Genomic DNA, 19,112 nt, shown 5'->3' with positions numbered 1-19,112 from the left:
TGGGCCCGTGAGCCATGGCCATTGGGCCTGTGCGTCCGGAGCCTGTGCTCCACAACGGGAGAGGCCACAACAGTGAGAGGCCCGCGTATCGCAAAAAAAAAAAAAAACAAGTATAGAAATGAAACCAAGTGAGTTAATGGAGACAAGTACAGTTTGTGTACCAAATACCAGTTAAAAGACTGTAGACATCCACTGTCAGGCTAGCAAGACTGAAAGGAAGAGTAACGTTTTAAAAGGCCAAATGAAGACACAGTATCAGGACTGACATATATATATTAATATGTATAAAATAGATAACCATTGAGAACATGCTGTATAGCACAGGGAACTCTACTTCACTGTACAGTAGAAACTAACACAACATTGTAAAACAACTATACCCCAATTTAAAAAAAAAAAAAGAAAGAAACCACGGTGGGGATGGAGGTAATGGTTCAACCCAAAAGTTGCACAAGGTGGTTCCCCATCATCTTGGAACACATTCACAGTTGCACTCACATACTCCATTTACATAATCTAACCTCACACACTACCTAGGAAAAGGCAAGCCATTTCAGAATAAACGAATAGGGAAAAAAGTTTACACTGGTATATTGCAAAAAGGAAGAGCAGAAATATGTGTTATGAAATTTTGTGCTCAGAAAATTTCAGCTCCATGTGCAGATTCTCATCTGCCTTAGAGGGGAAAAAGCTGTTTCTCTGAGGTTCTGCTAATAGTTTCCATCCTTTCCTAGGAGAACTTGCTATTTTCATTAAAAGGCAGATGTTAAGACTGCAATGTAGACCAGAAGACACTAGCTGAGTTGGTACTTTTCCACATTTAACTTAGGGATCAAACTTCCCATTTAAAACAAAAGTATTAATTAATTAATATCAATAGAGATTCTGCTAGTTAATTCATTGAAAATGAAGAAAAAATATCCTCTGGGACAGGTTCAAAAGTTTCCTGTTTTGGGGTATTTTCAAAAATACTTTATTCTTTCTTGATGCTATAACTCACAGAATAGATAGACTTCAATATGAAAATGAGCCAAAGCAGAAACAAAAATGTATCATCACATTTATGTGCAAAAGCACATACTCAAAAACAAATTTTAGGCATGTTTTGTTTACATAGCAATTTAAATGTAAAGAAGTTAAGTATTCTGAATGTTAAATTATCCTCTCCTTCAAGGTCCCTCCACCTTTATTTGCAGCCCAATCCTTCATTTCTACTTCGGGAAAAAAGTTTTTAATTTTTTGCCATTGATAGGCACTTGCTCACAGCCTTTTTTCTTTTTCAACATCTTATTGGAGTATAATTGCTTTACAATGGTGTGTTAGTTTCTGCTTTATAACAAAGTGAATCAGCTATACATATACATATATCCCCATATCTCTTCCCTCTTGCATCTCCCTCCCTCCCACCCTCCCTATCCCACCCCTCTAGGTGGTCACAAAGCACTGAGCTGATCTCCCTGTGCTATGTGGCTGCTTCCCACTAGCTATCTGTTTTACATTTGGTAGTGTATATATGTCCATGCCACTCTCTCACTTTGTCCCAGCCAGCTTACCCTTCCCCCTCCCCATGTCCTCAAGTCCATTCTCTAGTAGGTCTGTGTCTTTATTCCCATCTTGCCCCTAAGTTCTTCATGGCCTTTTTTTTTTTTTTTTTTAGGTTCCATATATATATGTGTTAGCATATGGTATTTGTTTTCCTCTTTCTGACTTACTTCACTCAGCATGACAGACTCTAGGCCCATCCACCTCTCTACAAATAACTCAATTTCGTTTCTTTTTATGGCTGAGTAATATTCCATTGTATATATGTGCCACATCTTCTTTATCCATTCATCTGTCGATGGACACTTAGGTTGCTTCCATGTGCTGGCTATTGTAAATAGAGCTGCAATGAACATTGTGGTACATGACTCTTTTTGAATTATGGTTTTCTCAGGGTATATGCCCAGTAGTGGGACTGCTGGGTCATACAGTAGTTCTATTTTTAGTTTTTTTTAAGGAATCTCCATACTGCTCACAGCCTTTTTGCCAAGAATATTCTTCTAACTCTACACTGCCTGTCTAAGTACGTTGCGCGGGAAAACAACTCAGATAATTACTGGGAAATATCTCCAGAACATCTTGTCCATATCCACCGTTTGATACTTACCACATAATTTCTTATACTGTCATCTAAATTTTCAACACAAATGTTTGTGTGTGTGTGTGTGTGTGTGTGTATTATCTCATCATCTGTCAAATGAGCTGCTGGAGGTCATGGGTTTTTCTTACAATTTTAAATATCTTTTATAGCACTTACAAGCGTACCTTTTACAAGGTGGCATTCAACTACATTTTTCATAAATTATCTACCTACTACAATATAATCAACTCTTTTCCTTCAAAAAGAGTTTTTTTTTTAATTAAGCTTTTACATGAGTTTCCAAAATGATGATATATTTTCTATTTTCCTATTTAAGAGGAAAAAAGACACTTGTTTTTGCTATCTATACTATTATTTCTTAAGAAAATGATTGTTGAAAAGAGCTTGAAAGAATCATTTGTGGGACTTCCTTGGTGGCGCAGTGGTTAAGAATCCACCTGTCAATGCAGGGGACACGGGTTCGATCCCTGGTCCGGGAAGATCCCACATGCCGCAGAGCAACTAGGCCCGTGTACCATAACTACTGAGCCTGCACTCTAGAACCCATGTGCCACAACTACTGAGCCTGCGCTCTAGAGCCCGTGCTCCACAACAAGAGAAGCTGCCGCAATGAGAAGCCCGTGCACCGCAACAAAGAGTAGTAGTCCCCACTCCCCGCAACTAGAGAAAGCCCGCACACAGCAAAGAAGACCCAACGGAGTCAAATAAATAAATAAAATAAAATAAAAATGTCAATCTTTAAAAAAAAAAACATTTGCAATAAAATTCTCATTGGTTGGTACAAAACATGATTTCTAATAACTTCTAGACTGATGAGTTTTCTTACATTAATGTTATTTTTTTTTTATTTTTGGAAATTGTAATCCATGGATCGTGATGTTTTTAGAAGTCTATCCTTTGAAAGGCAGTTTTTCTCTTGGATATAAGCCAAAGAATGCCTATTCTCATTAGGCTGAAAAGAATGTCAATGTGCTGAAATTGCTCTGCATTCACACCTACAAAGTTAATAATCAAAGTACTCACAGAAGCTTTTTACACAAACCTAGGACTAAAATATGTTAGAACTTCCTGCCATTAACAATTCATATTACTTCCCCAGGAAACAATGAAAATCTGATAACCATATTAAGGAGACTCCACTGCAATCAGGTTCCTGAGATACTGACTGCTCAGCATCATAGGACACTTAGCTCTAGTCAATCAATCACTCCGGTTAACAGGAACACAGAGTGTCCTTCACCAACGCTTAAGAGACAGATGCCACTGTGACTTGGACCAGTTCTCATCTGGCTTGTTAAACTTTAGATCACCAGCATTATGTTGTGGAAGGGGTTCAGGTTTCGAGATCAGAAGAACCGAGTCTGAATTCAAACTACAGTTTACTGGTTATGTGATTCAGGGCAAGTCCTGTGACCAAGTCTCCACTTCCTCATCTGTAAAGCAGGGAAAATACTGCTTTCCTCACACAGGGTTGTTTGAAGCATTAAATGAAGTGATGTGCATAAACATTTGTAGGCCATTAAGCATTTTACAGGTGTCAACTATTTATAGAAACAGAAATCAATTTTACTTTAAGATAGCCAGCAGGGCTTCCCTGGTGGCGCAGTGGTTGAGAATCTGCCTGCCGATGCAGGGGACACGGGTTCGAGCCCTGGTCTGGGAAGATCCCACATGCTGCGGAGCAACTAGGGCCGTGAGCCACAACTACTGAGCCTGTGCGTCTGGAGCTTGTGCTCCACAACAAGAGAGGCCGCGACAGTGAGAGGCCCGCGCACCGCGATAAAGAGTGGCCCCCGCTCACCGCAACTAGAGAAAGCCCACGCACAGAAATGAAGACCCAACACAGCCAAAAATAAATAAATAAATAAAATTAAAAAAAGATAGCCAACAATGTCTAAAAATTCTATATGCCAGTAAAAGTAATTGTCAACTAATACTAGAAAGCTGAATTTTTCCTTCAATAATGCATATAATTATTATTGTTGAATATTTCCCCAATTTCATTTCACATATTTATAGAATATTTTATAACATTTGCCCATGCATATCCTATTTTTAAAAATCAGTTATTAATAATAAAGCAGAAAGTCTTTTTCATATAACCCTGGGTTAAGGCTAAGTGGCAATACTGTACAGCTCTTTGGGGACATATGAACATCTGAAATAACTTTCAAGGACAATGCAAAATTCCACCCAGGACTTATTCCTAATAATGAATGGAAATACTTAGAATTCATTCATAAAAGATTTATATCAACCTTTTCCACAAATAACATTTTCTGTAACTCAGCAGGCCTCAAAATCCTGTTTTTTGACTTTTTTTTAAATCTTTGGGTTCTAAAGATAGATGTATACACTCATAACTACACCAGGTTTTTATGAGCTGTTATATATATATATATTTTTTTCTTTTTGCGGTATGCGGGCCTCTCACTGTTGTGGCCTCTCCCGTTGCGGAGCACAGGCTCCGGATGCGCAGGCCCAGCGGCCATGGCTCACGGGCCCAGCCGCTCCGCGGCACATGGGATCCTCCCAGACCGGGGCACGAACCCGTATCCCCTGCATCGGCAGGCGGACTCTTAACCACTGCGCCACCAGGGAGGCCCGAGCTGTTATATTTTAAAATATACATTTTCCAAAGCATTTCTGGTGTTAATGATATAGACACATGAATAACAAATACATATCTGAAGGAAGAACACTCAGTAAGAGAAAATAAAAAATGTCTTCAAATTTGCCATGGCCCTAGGGTATTTGGAAAAACAAAGATTTGTATAGCTCAAGGAGAATGAGGGAGAAGGAAAAGAGTAGGCAATGAAGTCAGAGAAGAACTTGTAAGCCATGGTAAAGAGTTTTGTGGGAGGCTATCGGATGATTCTGAGCAAGAAATCAACATGATATGACTTATTTTTAGAGAATTGCTCTGGTTGCTGTGTGGAAAATGAACTATTAAGGGGCAAGAAAAGAAACAAGGATATCAGTTAAGAAGCTATTGCCGTACACCAGGTCAGAGGTGACGGTGGTTATGACTAAGACGACTGAAGTAGAGGAAATAGGAAATAGTCAGGTTCTTAATGTATTTAAAGGTTGAAATGGCAAGAACTGCTGATGGATTGAATGCGTGATGTGAAGAAAAGAGAAGAATCAAGGGCACGTCTTGGTTTGGGGCCTAAACACTATGTGAATGGTGAAGTCATTTACAAAGGTGGAGAACACTTGGTAAAGAGCTGTTTTCATGACAAAAATCAAGAGGTCTGTTTCTGACATAAGTTTGCCTTATTTTACAACGAAGTGCAGGCATTTAAACATTTGAGTCTGAAGCCCTGAATTAGCTCACCTAGGGAATAAGAACAGAACAGAGAAGGGAAAGGATCAAAGAACTGAACCCTGGGGCTCAGCAATAATTACAGGTGGGAAAAAGGAGACAGCAAAGAAGGCTAAGGAAGAGTAGCCATGAATGTAACTGATCTGACTTTATGAATATGACTATATTTCTCTCTGTCCTAGATTTCCCCACTATTGAATGGAGGCCCCCAGAGCACAAATGATCCAACCTTCTTGTTTTCATGAGGAACTGAAGCCTAGGAAAATCAAACGACATTCAAAGTTTTGCTACAGAATTGGCATAACCATAACTAGAACCTAAGTCTGCTGATCTAAAAACCCATTATCTCTCCATCATAAAGAGCTACCTAAAAATTAACTAGGCAGTGACAAGAACAGAATAATAATTCTTATTTTTGTTTACTTCCAAAAATTTGATAACTTAATACCAAACCCACCACTCAAAATTTTAAAATGAGCCTAAAGTACTGTTTTACATCAACTTCTATAAAACTGACTAGTACATCAGATGCTCAATATTCACTCAATGAATAAATGATGATACTATATGTTTTTCATTCCAAAATAATTTATCTTGCACTTCTGAAATTCAACACTTACTTTAAAACCTAAAGCAAAAACATGAATCCTATGTTTTCAAATATCTAAGTCTCAAATTTAGGAGAAAAAGGAAAATTAACAAATATGGTCTTTATTAAATACTGAAAGAGTAAGCCAGCATAAAATAAGAGAAAGTATTCAATCTGCTAATTGAAAATCATTACAATTTACTATCTCTGCCAAGAGAGCTCAGAAAATCTGTATACATGTGCAATTAACACTAAATATAACAAAGAAAAACAAACGTTAATATGAAAGGGAATGTATATTCAAATAAAGGAGAAAGAAAAACAAAACCACAGAAGACACTCCAGCACATTTTGTCAAGGTTATATGACACATTACATGTCAAGTAGCAATGTTGTTACTGCTACTTCTTTTTTGTTGCTGTTACTGCTATTTCTAAATGAAGTTAAACAAAAATTTATAGTCAAGTCTCAGGTAAAACTGTGCAGCCAGTGATTAACATTTACTGTAAGATACTTTCTTCTAAGATTGTATTCTTACATATGATTAAAGAACCGTAAGCGTGGCAAGTGATGACAGGTTACTTCCTATATATGCAAACCCTATAAAAATGCGATCAGGGCTTCCCTGGTGGCACAGTGGTTGAGAGTCCGCCTGCTGATGCAGGGGACACGAGTTCATGCCCCGGTCCGGGAAGATCCCACATGCCACGGAGCGGCTGGGCCCATGAGCCATGGCCACTGAGCCTGCGCGTCTGGAGCCTGTGCTCTGCAACGGGAGAGGCCACAACAGTGAGAGGCCTGCGTACCGCAAAAAAAAAAAAAAAAAAAAAATGCGATCAACTTTGATTATTCTTAACTACAAATAAAATAATTGACAGCCTCACATGACTGATTCTGGGAATCTCAACTAGGAGGCAATTAGAGTTTCCCTATTAAAACCTATTTATTTTGCCTCAAATAATATAATATGAATTTACACTAAACACACACATTCCTATTTTTTTAATTAAGCAGCTTCTAAAAATCAGTATCTTGTAGTTTAAGGTGTACATTTGCATACAGGATCAATTAAGATAATACTGCAATAACTTGGAACACTTTGAAAATAAAAGAGAAAATAGGAAAAGACTAGATCATAGCTATAAATCTGGATCAACAAATAAAAAAAGATAGCAATTTCATTTTATTTATTTATTTATTTTTAAGATAGCAATTTTAATATCAATGAATTATGCTTGTGGCAAAAACACTTATGCTTTTTCACACTATACAGATCATATTGCAGATTTACTACAATGAGAGCACTTATAGTTGATGACTGATACACTTCCTTATGTGATCCCTCTTAGAAAGTATTATAATTAATATAAAAAAAATGGGGCATTGGCTTCTGGAAAACATGAAGGCAATAACACTTTCATTTGTATTATACATGCCTGCCTAAGGTTTTGTAAATCTAGGACAATATACGTGTTTGACTTTACATTTTTACACTAAGCTGGTTGAAGATGGATTCTGTTCATTTTAGTGTATATATATTCTAAGTTTAGTGCTTAACTTAACAAATAAGAACAGGAGTAATGCACTGAATAAAATCCTATTATGCACCAGAGGAAGTGGGTCAGAGGCAAGCACAGCAATCACTGGATTATCCTGGACATTAAGTATCTAATGTTCTAATTTAGACAAGTACCTTAAGCTAATCAAAGGCATTAAACAGAACGAGTCTTCTGACAGGCTGCAGTGTACAGCGCAAAGGGAAAAAAACTGGTTAAATGTGTGAGATACTGAAAATGATAACAACTAGTTCTTTCAAATTATCATTTTTCAAGTTGATTTAATTTTGTTAGATTTTTAAAAGTATAATGTCAGAGAAAATATTAATAATGCCTGTAGTTTTAGAAAAAATAAAATTTAATAATTAAAGATACTTTTTTCAACATCAATCTCCTATATTATATGGGCTATAGGAATCTTTATTTTCATTATAGAATACATTTATTAATATGTGAGCCATATCTGTTTTTCTATTTTACTCATGTTTTACTCATTGGATGAAATGTCTGAAAATTAAGTATACCCATGTATGTACAGTTTTATGTTTGCATATTTGCTCTCTAGTGATAAAAACTTTGACCACAGATGACAATACTTGTAACTACCAAAGGATACCATATAAATTTAGGTAGCTGATACAGTATAAGATTAAGATTATTTAATGTATTATACAACATTTGAGATCACCTAGATTTATCAAAACGAGAAACTGACTTGGACACGTTCAAGGGATTAGAAGGTAAGATTGGGAAGCAAACAAATTAAAAGCCAACCTAGTATTTCACCTGAGAGAATACTTGTTTTTACTTGAGAATAATTCTTATCCTGTTTTGTGAAGGCAAATTTTTTTTTTTTTTTTTTTTTTTTTTTTTTTTGTGGTACACGGGCCTCTCACTGTTGTGGCCTCTCCCGTTGCAGAGCACAAGCTCCGGACGCGCAGGCTCAGCGGCCATGGCTCACGGGCCCAGCCGCTCCGTGGCATGTGGGATCCTCCCAGACCGGGGCACGAACCCGTGTCCCCTGCATCGGCAGGCGGACTCCCAACCACTGCGCCACCAGGGAAGCCCTGAAGGCAAATTTTTAAAGATAAAAAGCAAACAAAGATGTTTTAGCTCATGAATTTCATCTCTCTTCCAAATGTGTCAACCATCATGGAATACAGGCTTATCACAACTTTACTTTTAGAACATATATATCTTTACTTTTCTAAATATATTAATTTCTGGCTGATTTTGTGGGTTATTTTATGATCAGTGAGGCTTCAATATTTTTCTTCTATGGCTACAGGAAAAACCTGGCATGCATTTACCTAAAAACTTGCTTTTAAGCAAGCTAATTTAGAACATTTTATCATTCTGATACAGTAGGCTTATATTCTAGCACTACTGAAACAAACATCTAGGACCAAGATGGAGCCACTCCTGCCTAGGGTGCCATGTCAGCAAACTGAAACTTAAGATAACTTTCAGGTCCCTGTAAGTGCTCTGCTTGACCAGAGACACCGTGTATCCAGTCAGCCAATCCCCACAGGCCAAACCAACTCTGGGCTCTATACTTATTTCTTTGTCCCTTCTCACCCCAAACAAGGTTGACTATGGGGCCCCAGCCAATCAGACATTTTCTATTTTTCTCTTCCTTGTTCTTTATTCTTCATCCTATAAAAACTTCCTGTCTTCTGCCCCATGTTGCACTTCTCCAAATGGAGACCGTCTGTTTCATAAAGTGTTAAAGTTAATTTGTATCACCCAAACTGTCTTCTTTAAATCATTTTTTAACAGCACTAAACAGTATATGGCTAAAAAAATAATTTATTCTTGCAAATCAATATTGTTAAAAGAAAAAATAGCTCATAACATTATATCAATTTAGTTATAGAAATGATACAACATAAATTTACTACATGTGTTTTTTGCCTAACTAAAAATGATAATGTGACAAGAAAGGATATATAAATATATAGCATGCTTCTACAATCTAGTTTCTTGTATCTTGTTGATTTGAAAAATTCACGATTTCTTCAAAGTACTTTATCTGGGTTTTGTTTTTTTTTCTAACTCCAAAATATTATTTTGCCATGTGGCTAAAAAGGCAAGCACTATCAATACTTTAGAAGCGCTAACAATGGTGGAATCAGGCCACAACACAGAGAAGTGCTGGACTGGAGGAGGGAAGAGACTTGGTTTTGAGCTCACTAGCTTTGGAGTCTTAGGCAACTCAATCTTTCTTTGTTTCCATTCCCTTATTTGTAAAACAGTGGTCAGAGTAAGCAATCATATCTAACATTCTCCAAGAGTCTCTCTAAACTATAATTAAAATTAATGAGGGAGAAAAAAATCTTAAGATTTTATCTTCAAGTGGAAACAAGGACACGAAGCAGCTCAACAGATGAAAAAGAAAAATACAATATACATACATACAAATATATTTAGATATAGATATGAAAGTTTCTACTAGTACATGTGAGTCACTGGCCTTTGAGTAATTTCTCTTGACTACTCCCTACTCTGCCCCCATTTAAAGAGATTGATGAAATAAAGGCAGCAATTTTTGCCATCATTATTATTCTTAGCAAGGCTTTGCATTTTGCTTTTATTCTCCTCAAATAGGCATATTTGTATTTTGCTTCTGAAAAGGGTGCAGGACATCACCGTAGACCAATACTCTTGTTTTAACAACTAGAAAAAAAACCCTTGATAAATGGTTAAAAATATATTTATGAGTGAATTGTGGGAGCAACGAGAATTTTATATTATCTAAAATTCCAAAGAGGAAGAAGTCCTTCTTAGGTGAGCTGACAATAACTGGCTCCTTTCTTCCGTAGAAGCCTTTGACAATTCTTAGTGTGGGCTAAGGATAAGAGATTTGGACCAAGTGGAGGCACACTATTTTAGGAAAGAGAAATTAGTACAGCTTATCATGATCTCATGGTGTTGTCTCAACAGTCTAGAAACTAAAGGAACCCCAAACACAAGGCTGATTTTTCCCAAGAAATATTTGCTGAGTTCCTGGGAGGTCTGAGAGGCTTAAGTTCTGAATCTGAATCTTCAAAAAGGCAGAGTGAAATCTCTAACTCAGGTAGTGTTTCAGAGACAAAGTACTACTAAAGTAAGAGATCTGTAACAAACACATAACTAGCTTCTAACCATCAATTATGAGGAAGTACAAGGGAACATAATGAATGACCATTTGGTAATGCAATCAGCAAAACCCAGACTAAGGGTTACTCCTCAGTACAAATGGTCAGCTTTCTTACACAAATATATTGCAAGGGAAAAAACAAAGAGAAACCTAGTGATTAAATAACTTAAGAAACATGGCCACTTTTTGTCATACATGGACCTTAACTGGATCTGGATGCAAAGACACAAAAGGAAAAAAAAATATTATGAGACTGTAAGGGAACTGGGATACCTGACAGAATATTGAGATATTAAAGATTTATTTAATAATGCTATCATAGTATTGGGTTGGCCAAAAAGCTCCTTCGGTGTTTAAAGTAAAAATAAAAGACGTATTTTTCATTTTCACCAAGAACCTTACTGAACAACATATTCACCGTTTTGTTCCACTACCATCTGCCATTTTCCAGGCAACTTCAGAATTCTATCTTCTCAAAACTTTTTATCTTTTTGAGCAAAGAACTGTTCCAGGTGCCTTTTACAGTCTTCCAGGGAACTGAAATTTTTTCCATTAAGAGAATTTTGTAAAGACCGAAATAAATGGAAATCTGAAAGTGCAATGTCTGGTGAATATGGTGGATGAATCAGAACTTCCAAGCCAAGCTCTAACAGTTCTTGCCTGGTCATCAAAGAAATGTGCAGTCATGCATTATCCTGAAGGAAGATTATGTGTTTTCTGTTGACTAGTTCTGGATGTTTTTTGTCGAGTGCTGTTTTCAGTTGGTCTAATTGGGAGCAGTACTTGTTGGAATTAATCATTTGGTTTTCTGGAAGGTGCTCATAATAGAGGACTCTCACCATATACAAAACATCACCTTCTTTGGATGAAGACCAGCCTTTGGTTTGGTTGGTGGTGGTTCATTTCACTTGATCCACGATCTCTTCCATCCCACACTGTTGTACAGTATCCACTGTACAAAAAATGTGTACAGTGTACACTTTTTGTTGCCCGTCACAATTTGTTTTAAAAACAAAATGTTTTTGTTACATTTAAGTAGAGAATTGCACGTGGAAATATGGTCAAGGAGGATTTTTTTGCTTAACTTACGTGGAACCCGAATAAGGTGACATATGGTCACCTTATCTTTGATAAAGGAGGCAAGAATATACAATGGAGCTCAATATCAAAAAAACAAACAACCCAATCAAAAAATGGGCAGAAGATCTAAATAGGCATTTCAGCAAAGAAGACATACAGATGGCCAAGAGGCACATGAAAAGATGCTCAACATCACTAATTATTAGAGAAATGCAAAGCAAAACTACAATGAGGTATCACCTCACACCAGTCAGAATGGCCGTCATCAAAATATCTACAAACAGTAAATGCTGGAGAGGGTGTGGAGAAAAGGGAACCCTTCTGCACTGTTGGTGGGAATGTAAATTCAGCCACTATGGAGAACAGTATGGAGTATAGAGGTTCCTTAAAAAACTAAAAATAGAGCTACCATATGACCCAGCAATCCCACTACTGGGCATATACCCTGCCTTCTTATTGAAAACCAAATCATAGAAATAGCAACAATTTCAAAAACGGCAGTAGGTTCAGTAACCTATATTTCAAAATTATCTAAGAAAGACAGTTGTCTAGAATTAAAGCACTCTAAGAATGGAATCCTACTTCTTTCTTTGGTAGTTTGATTTATTTCAAGTTCATTCATTCATTCAACAAAGTTGCAGATAAAAAAGTCCTTACTGGAGGGACTTCCCTGGTGGTCCAGTGGTAAAAAATTTGCCTTCCAATGCAGGGGACGCGGGTTCAACCCCTGGTCAGGGAACTAAGATCCTACATGCCGCGGGGCAACTAAGCCCACATGCCGTAACTACTGAGCTTGCGCTCCTCAATGAGAGAGCCCACGTGCTGCAAACTACAGAGCCCATGCGCTCTGTACCCTGTGTGCCACAACTACAGAGCCCACACACCCTGGAGCCTGAGCACCACAACTAGAAAGAGAAAACCCATACTCTACAACTAGAGAAGCCTGCGCGCCACAACGAAGAGCCTACACTGCAACAAAAGATCCCGTACGCTTAAACAAATACCCCAATGCCGCAATTAAAACCCAATGCAGCCAAAAAAATAAAGAAAATAAATAAATAAAAAGGAAATAAATTAAAAAAGAAATAAAGATGCTTAAAAAAAAAAAAGTCCTTACTGTCAAGGAACTTACTGTCTGGAGGAGAAGCCAATTCAGGAAAGAACTAAACACAATCTCATGAGATAAATTCTACTGTGCATGATACAGACGAGTACAAGATGCTATGGAAGGAGAGAGGGGAGGTACTGTTTCGTTTTAGGATTGAGTTTCATGTGCTGGCAAGAATGGTGGACTGGTAGGCGTTGAGGGAGGCAGAGATAACATCCTGAATTGATTTATGTCAAACTAAGGAGTCTGGATAGAAAGTATAATGGGGTAGCACTGACAGCTTTTAAATTATCTGATTTACACTTTAGAAAGTTAGAAATGAGGAAAAATTTTAGGCATTTATAATATTAATAACTTCAACAGTTTAGAATTATCTAAAAGAAACATTACAATCCTACCTATTAACAAAATGAAAACCTATTACCTATGGAAGTTTAAAAACTAAAAGTTAAAGGCTTGAGATGAGAAGCTTGCCTGCAGTTTCTCCTGAATAAGTAACAGAGATTAAGCAGAAAAGGAGTATAACCAAACACTTCAGGTTTACGTACCTATAACAAGATGCTCCATAGGGACATTCGGGCCGGTCATCAGCCTCACCTTGACACGTGATGTGTACACCTCCATAATCACTATCACCAGGGTGACTGAAGTGTTGAAAATGGACAGGATTCTTCCTATGAGAGTGATAAACATAATGTCAGAAAAAATAATTAATAGGATATAGCAGACTTCTAGATAAACTAGAAAAAAATAATTAATAGGATATAGCAGGAAACCAAACAATACACATCTGATTATTCTAGAACGTGAACCAACATGCTACATGACATTTAGTCAGTGTGGAACTCTCATGGTAGCAAAATAAATTTCTGGTGACATGGGGAAGACCATGAATGTCAACGGACAATCTGCAAACAGTACTTTATATAGGCTATATACAACAGAATATACAGCATAATATAAATAGTATAAGCATACATAGCCTTTAAAGACTTTTAATAAAGTGAACACATCTACACTCCCTTTGCTAAGATAAAAAACAATATTACCAACATTCTAGAACCCCTGCATGTCCCCTTCTAATCATTAAACCCATTTTACTACCCAAAGGTAACCACTATCCTGTCATCTGCAACAGTGTTTCTCAAACTTTTCAGTCTCAGGAAAAGATCTATGAAAACTCCAGAGAACTTTTATTTATGTGGGTTATTTAACCTATTAGAAATTAAAAATAAGAAATTTTTAAAAATAAATTTACTTTATAATAGTAATAAACCCTTTACATATTATCATAAATAGCACATCTTAATGTAAATACCTATCTTCCAAAAAAATTCGTGGAGACATTGTTTTATACTTTGGAAATTTCTTTAACGTCTGGCTTAAAAGAGGGCATCTGAATTCTCCTCCTATCTGCTTCTGCATTCAATCTTAACACAAATCATGTAGCCTCTGGGAATACTGTACACTTGTGAGTGAGAGAATCAGAGTGAAAATGGCACACACACACAAAGTATTATTATGAAAATGGTTTTGGCCCAACAGGTTTCCTAAAAGCATCTTGGGGACCAGGACCTGCAAGGGCCTCTGGAACATACTTTCAGAAGCAATGTTACAAACAACGTATTAGTTTTTCCTGTATTTGAATTAAAATGGAAATATATAGTATGTACTTCTTTGAGAATGACTTTTTATGTTTGTATGATTACTCCACATTATTGCATGTAACAGTAGTATACTTTTATTACTGTGTAACATTCCACTGTATGAAAGTGCTATAATTTATTTGTCCATTCTACTATTAATAGACTTTTGGATTCATTCTAGTTATTGGCTTTTATAAATAATACTGCCGTGAACATTCTACTTTTGGCGTACTGTTAGAAGTAATAAACTAATTCAGCAAAGTTGGAGGATACAAAAATCAACACCCAAAAACCAGCTGTGTTCCTATATACTTGTAATGAACAATCCCAAAAGGAAATTAACAATTCAATTTACAATAACATTTAAAAATAAAATAGTTAGGAAATAAACTTAAGGAGGTGAAAGACATACACAGGTTTAATTTCTATTACAGAAGACACAAATAAATGGAAAGACATCCCATGTTCCTGGAATGGAAGACTTAATATTGTTAAGATGTAAATACTACCCAAAGCAATCTACAGATTTAAAGCAATCCCTATTAAAATCCCAATGACATGTTTTTGCAGAAATAGAAAAATCCATCCTAAAATTCATGTGAAATCTCAAGGGACCTTAAATGGACAAAAGAATCCTGAAAAAGTTGAAGGTTTCACACTTCCTGATTTCAAAACTTATTACAAAACTACAGTTATCAAAACAGTGTGGTACTAACATAAAGACAGGCATATAGACACATGGAAAAGAACAGATAAACTCTTGCTTATATGGTCAAATGATTTTTTTTTTTTTTCGGTACGTGGGCCTCTCACTGCTGTGGCCTCTCCCGCTGCAGAGCACAGGCTCCAGACGCGCAGGCCCAGCGGCCATGGCCCACGGGCCCAGCTGCTCTGTGGCACGTGGGATCCTCCCAGACCGGGGCACGAATCCGCATCCCCTGCATCGGCAGGTGGACTCTCAACCACTGCGCCACCAGGGAAGCCCTGGTCAAATGATTTTTCAACAAAGTTGCCAAGACCATTCCAAAAGGAAAGAATATTCTTTTCATCAAATGGTGCTGGAAAAAAGAGGATATTCACATGCAAAAAAATGAAGTTGGACCCTTCCCTTACACCATATACATAATTAACTCAAAATGTATCCAAGACATAAAAGTAAGACCCAAAATATAAAACTTCTAGAAGAAAATAGGGGGAAAGCTTCATGACATTGGATTTGTCAAAGATTTCTTGCCAAATGCAAAGGCAAGAAATGTAAAAGTTCCATGAGACTGCCCCAAACTCTGCCTGTCCTCTTAGCCCTCAGTCTGAAACACTAAAAAATAGGCAAATGTCACAAGAGAAAAAGAAGCCTCAAGGTCCTGACTGCCTCTAATGTTCTCAAGCATGAGTATTCCACTTTGCTAGTTGTTTTCAGTGGGAGCTTTGGTCCTCAGTAAGACACATCACCTTTATTAGAGATAAAACCCTTATTTTATAGACTATTAACTCATAATTTATATGACCTTATGGAGATAAAATCTACAAGTTCTAATTAAGGTATAAATTTCTTACAAGTTAATAAAAGACATTTCAATTTCTGTCCAATTTTTAAAAGCAGTTTACTAATGGAACCATATGCTATTAAACAGAAAAACTATATGGCCCCAAAAGAACAAAATTTTCAAAAAGAATTTTTTGGAAGCAACAGTTTCTATAAAGTTAAATGCTATTTTGTTGTTTTTTTGTTTCACAAAGGATTGAAATAAGATGTGACTGCTTTAGACAGGTTGAATTTGAAGTGCCTGTGATTTTAGTGGTGATTATCTGGATCTAAAATTTAGTACAGAAATCTGTGTTGGAAATACAGACTTGGGAGTTAATACCATAACATGAAGGGAGTGAATAAGACTAACCCTGAGCAATAATTTTCTATTAAGACAGAACATGTAAATAAATAATTAGAAATCAATGATTAGATAGTAAATATCAGATCTAATATCAAATATTAGAAAGTGTATGAGGAAATGTTGTGTAGAATAGAAGATGAGCAATTTAGGGAAGAATGAACATGTTAGAAAAGGACTAAGAGAGGAACTGAATGTGTCTTTAAGCAGGACAGGAGAGAGGAAAAGGGAACAGCACATCCAAAGGACCTAACAACAGCATGACAGCATGGTGCATCCAAAGAATTACTGGGAGTTCAGGGTCTTCTAGACTATGCTAAGAAATCTGGCCTTTAGCCACTGATGGATTCTGTAAAAGAGAGTAATATTGTCAGATTTTTTTCTCTCTCTTTTCTTTTTAACCTTTGTTTTTATTTTCTTAGCCAGATCATTCAGGCAACAATGAGGAAGGAATATGAACCTGACAGAAAGTTTGGAGACTTAGATTATTCACTTGTCCCAGAGAGATCATGGCATGAGCTATAGCAGTAGCATTGAGGCTGGAGAAAAGATACATTTAACTGATTGTTAAGATGCATGTATATAACAAGAACTCAATATAGGTTATTTTTCCCCCTTTGTTACAAATATAAACATTTTGTTTTCAAGATTTCAGTGGCAAATATTTCTCAGGTATTAATTATGTATATTAAAATTAGTGAAGAAGTAAAAAAATTATTCATAAGCTATGACTGGTTAAAACTAATGTGTATTATCATCAAATATGTATGAATTCATCATGATCTTGATAAAACATTCAATCACATTTAACAAAGACAAGTACCAGCCAAACACCATTATGGACTGAATTGTGTTCCCTACCCCCAAATTTATATGTTCAAGACCTAATCCCTAATGTGACTATATTTGGAGACAGAGCCTTTAAAGAGATAATTCAATTTAAATAAGGTCATGAGGGTAGGGCTTTAATCCAAAATGACTGATGTCCTTATAAGATGAGGAAGACTCCAGAGATGTGCATGCACAGAGAAAAGGCCATGTGAGGACGCAATGAGAAGGCACTGTCTGCAAGCCAAGGAGAGAGCCTGCAGGAGAAACCCAACCTGCCAACACCTTGATCATACAGGCTTTCAGCCTCCAGAACTGTGAGATAATAAACTTCTGCTGTTTAAACCACCCAATCTGTGGCATTTTGTTATAGCAGCTCTAGTGAACTGATACAGATACCAAACAGGATTTTTCAAAAATCCAAAATAATAGAAGGTTTATATACTTCCATTTCACAAGTTTATAAATTAAGTTCCATATGCAGGACTAAGGCCATTGTAAATAGACAAAATTGTGAATAAACACATAAATTATAATTGTTGAAACTGAAAAATATAATTATTCAGGTGTTATAATGGCACTGCATTTTAAAGAGAGATACAATGAATGAGAAATTAACAGAATATGTGATATAAATATGCTACCGAATAGAAGACAAACTGTACTAGAATGTACTGATAAGATACTTGGTTTGATATGTTGGAATGGCAAAGAAATACTTCTGAAATAGGGCTAGGTAATTATAAACATGCTAGAATAAACAGAGAGAAACTATAGTCTAAAACTAATTCACAAAGCATGAAATTAGAAAATATGGTACAGTGTTATCAAATGAAGTAAGTATAGGAGTAACCAATCAATCCAGAAAATATATATTCAGTTGTTTTAGAAGGCATCACGGTGACTCAAAAGCACCATTAGAAAAATACAAAGGAAAATGCACAAATATAAGATGCTTAAACACAACTTAGAATTATCTTGAGAGTTATACTGTATACAGCAACTATTTATGAAGGCATCTTTCCAACATCTAAATAAGACATTACATAAGCAGGTATTTCGATCTGAGTGATTCTGTTTTCAAGTCTGGATTCCCCAGTTCAGATCCCTGTATTAATCAGCATATCTACAATGAAACATTTAATCCCCCACAATATTTTAAAAACCTCTAGCAGGATTTGCTAGAATGCATAATGAGAAAGTGCAAACCAGGAGAAACATGATAAAGCTCCTAACCTTTAGGCCAATGGGTTTTATTAGGCTTTTAACACACTATAGCATGTATCTACATAGCTATTATGCTGTTGAAATAATGGAATTATATGCTAGCTGTAATTTCACTTCATACCTGTAGCACTTTGCCCCATACATGCAGGATGTCCTCTTGACCTTGTTTTCTTCAGAACCCTGTGGAACTGAATCAGCTGCCTTTGCATGCAAAGTTTCAGGACTGGAGGGATCAGAGCCAGACTCAGGATGAGATCTTTCAGGCTCGTCATGGAAGGACTTGCCTTGAGCACTCAAACAACTCTCAGAACAACTCCTCGCCTTGCTGTCTTTATTTGGTGCTCCCTTAGTGGTGATTTTATGTTCAGGAACCTTACCAAGTTCCTCTACTGGGATTTCACTTCTCTGTGCATTAGTCTTCATGTTATTTACCTCTGTGTTATCTAACGTGACTGCAGAAAATGACTGTGACATTTCCTATAACACAAATCAGAAAGTAAATAATAAATAATAAAGCATGTTTCAAAAGAAATATGTAAATTTAAGCATAAAAGCGTGAAACTACAAGATTCATGCAATATGTAT

At 36.5% G+C, this 19,112-nt stretch overlaps 1 protein-coding gene across 3 annotated transcripts in view; it reads right to left on the bottom strand.

Moving 5' to 3' along the window:
* The window catches only part of APLF (aprataxin and PNKP like factor), a 93,481-nt gene that overhangs the window by 9,944 nt on the left and 64,425 nt on the right, over positions 1 to 19,112 (bottom strand). For 2 of the 3 annotated variants that reach the window (XM_060117253.1, XM_060117252.1), the window contains exons 7-8: positions 18,649 to 19,004; positions 13,489 to 13,614 (exon numbers count right to left, since the gene is read on the bottom strand). In XM_060117253.1, the coding sequence (XP_059973236.1) occupies positions 13,489 to 13,614; positions 18,649 to 19,004 (482 nt within the window). The remainder of the gene's footprint in view (positions 1 to 13,488; positions 13,615 to 18,648; positions 19,005 to 19,112) is intronic. The other variant, XM_060117254.1, reaches the window with a different exon arrangement.

This window comes from Mesoplodon densirostris, chromosome 14 (assembly GCF_025265405.1).
Source record: "Mesoplodon densirostris isolate mMesDen1 chromosome 14, mMesDen1 primary haplotype, whole genome shotgun sequence".
NCBI classification, from domain to species: Eukaryota; Metazoa; Chordata; class Mammalia; order Artiodactyla; family Ziphiidae; genus Mesoplodon; species Mesoplodon densirostris.
The sequence above is the reverse complement of the archived record's forward strand: the minus strand, read 5'-3'. Positions and strand labels throughout refer to the sequence as shown.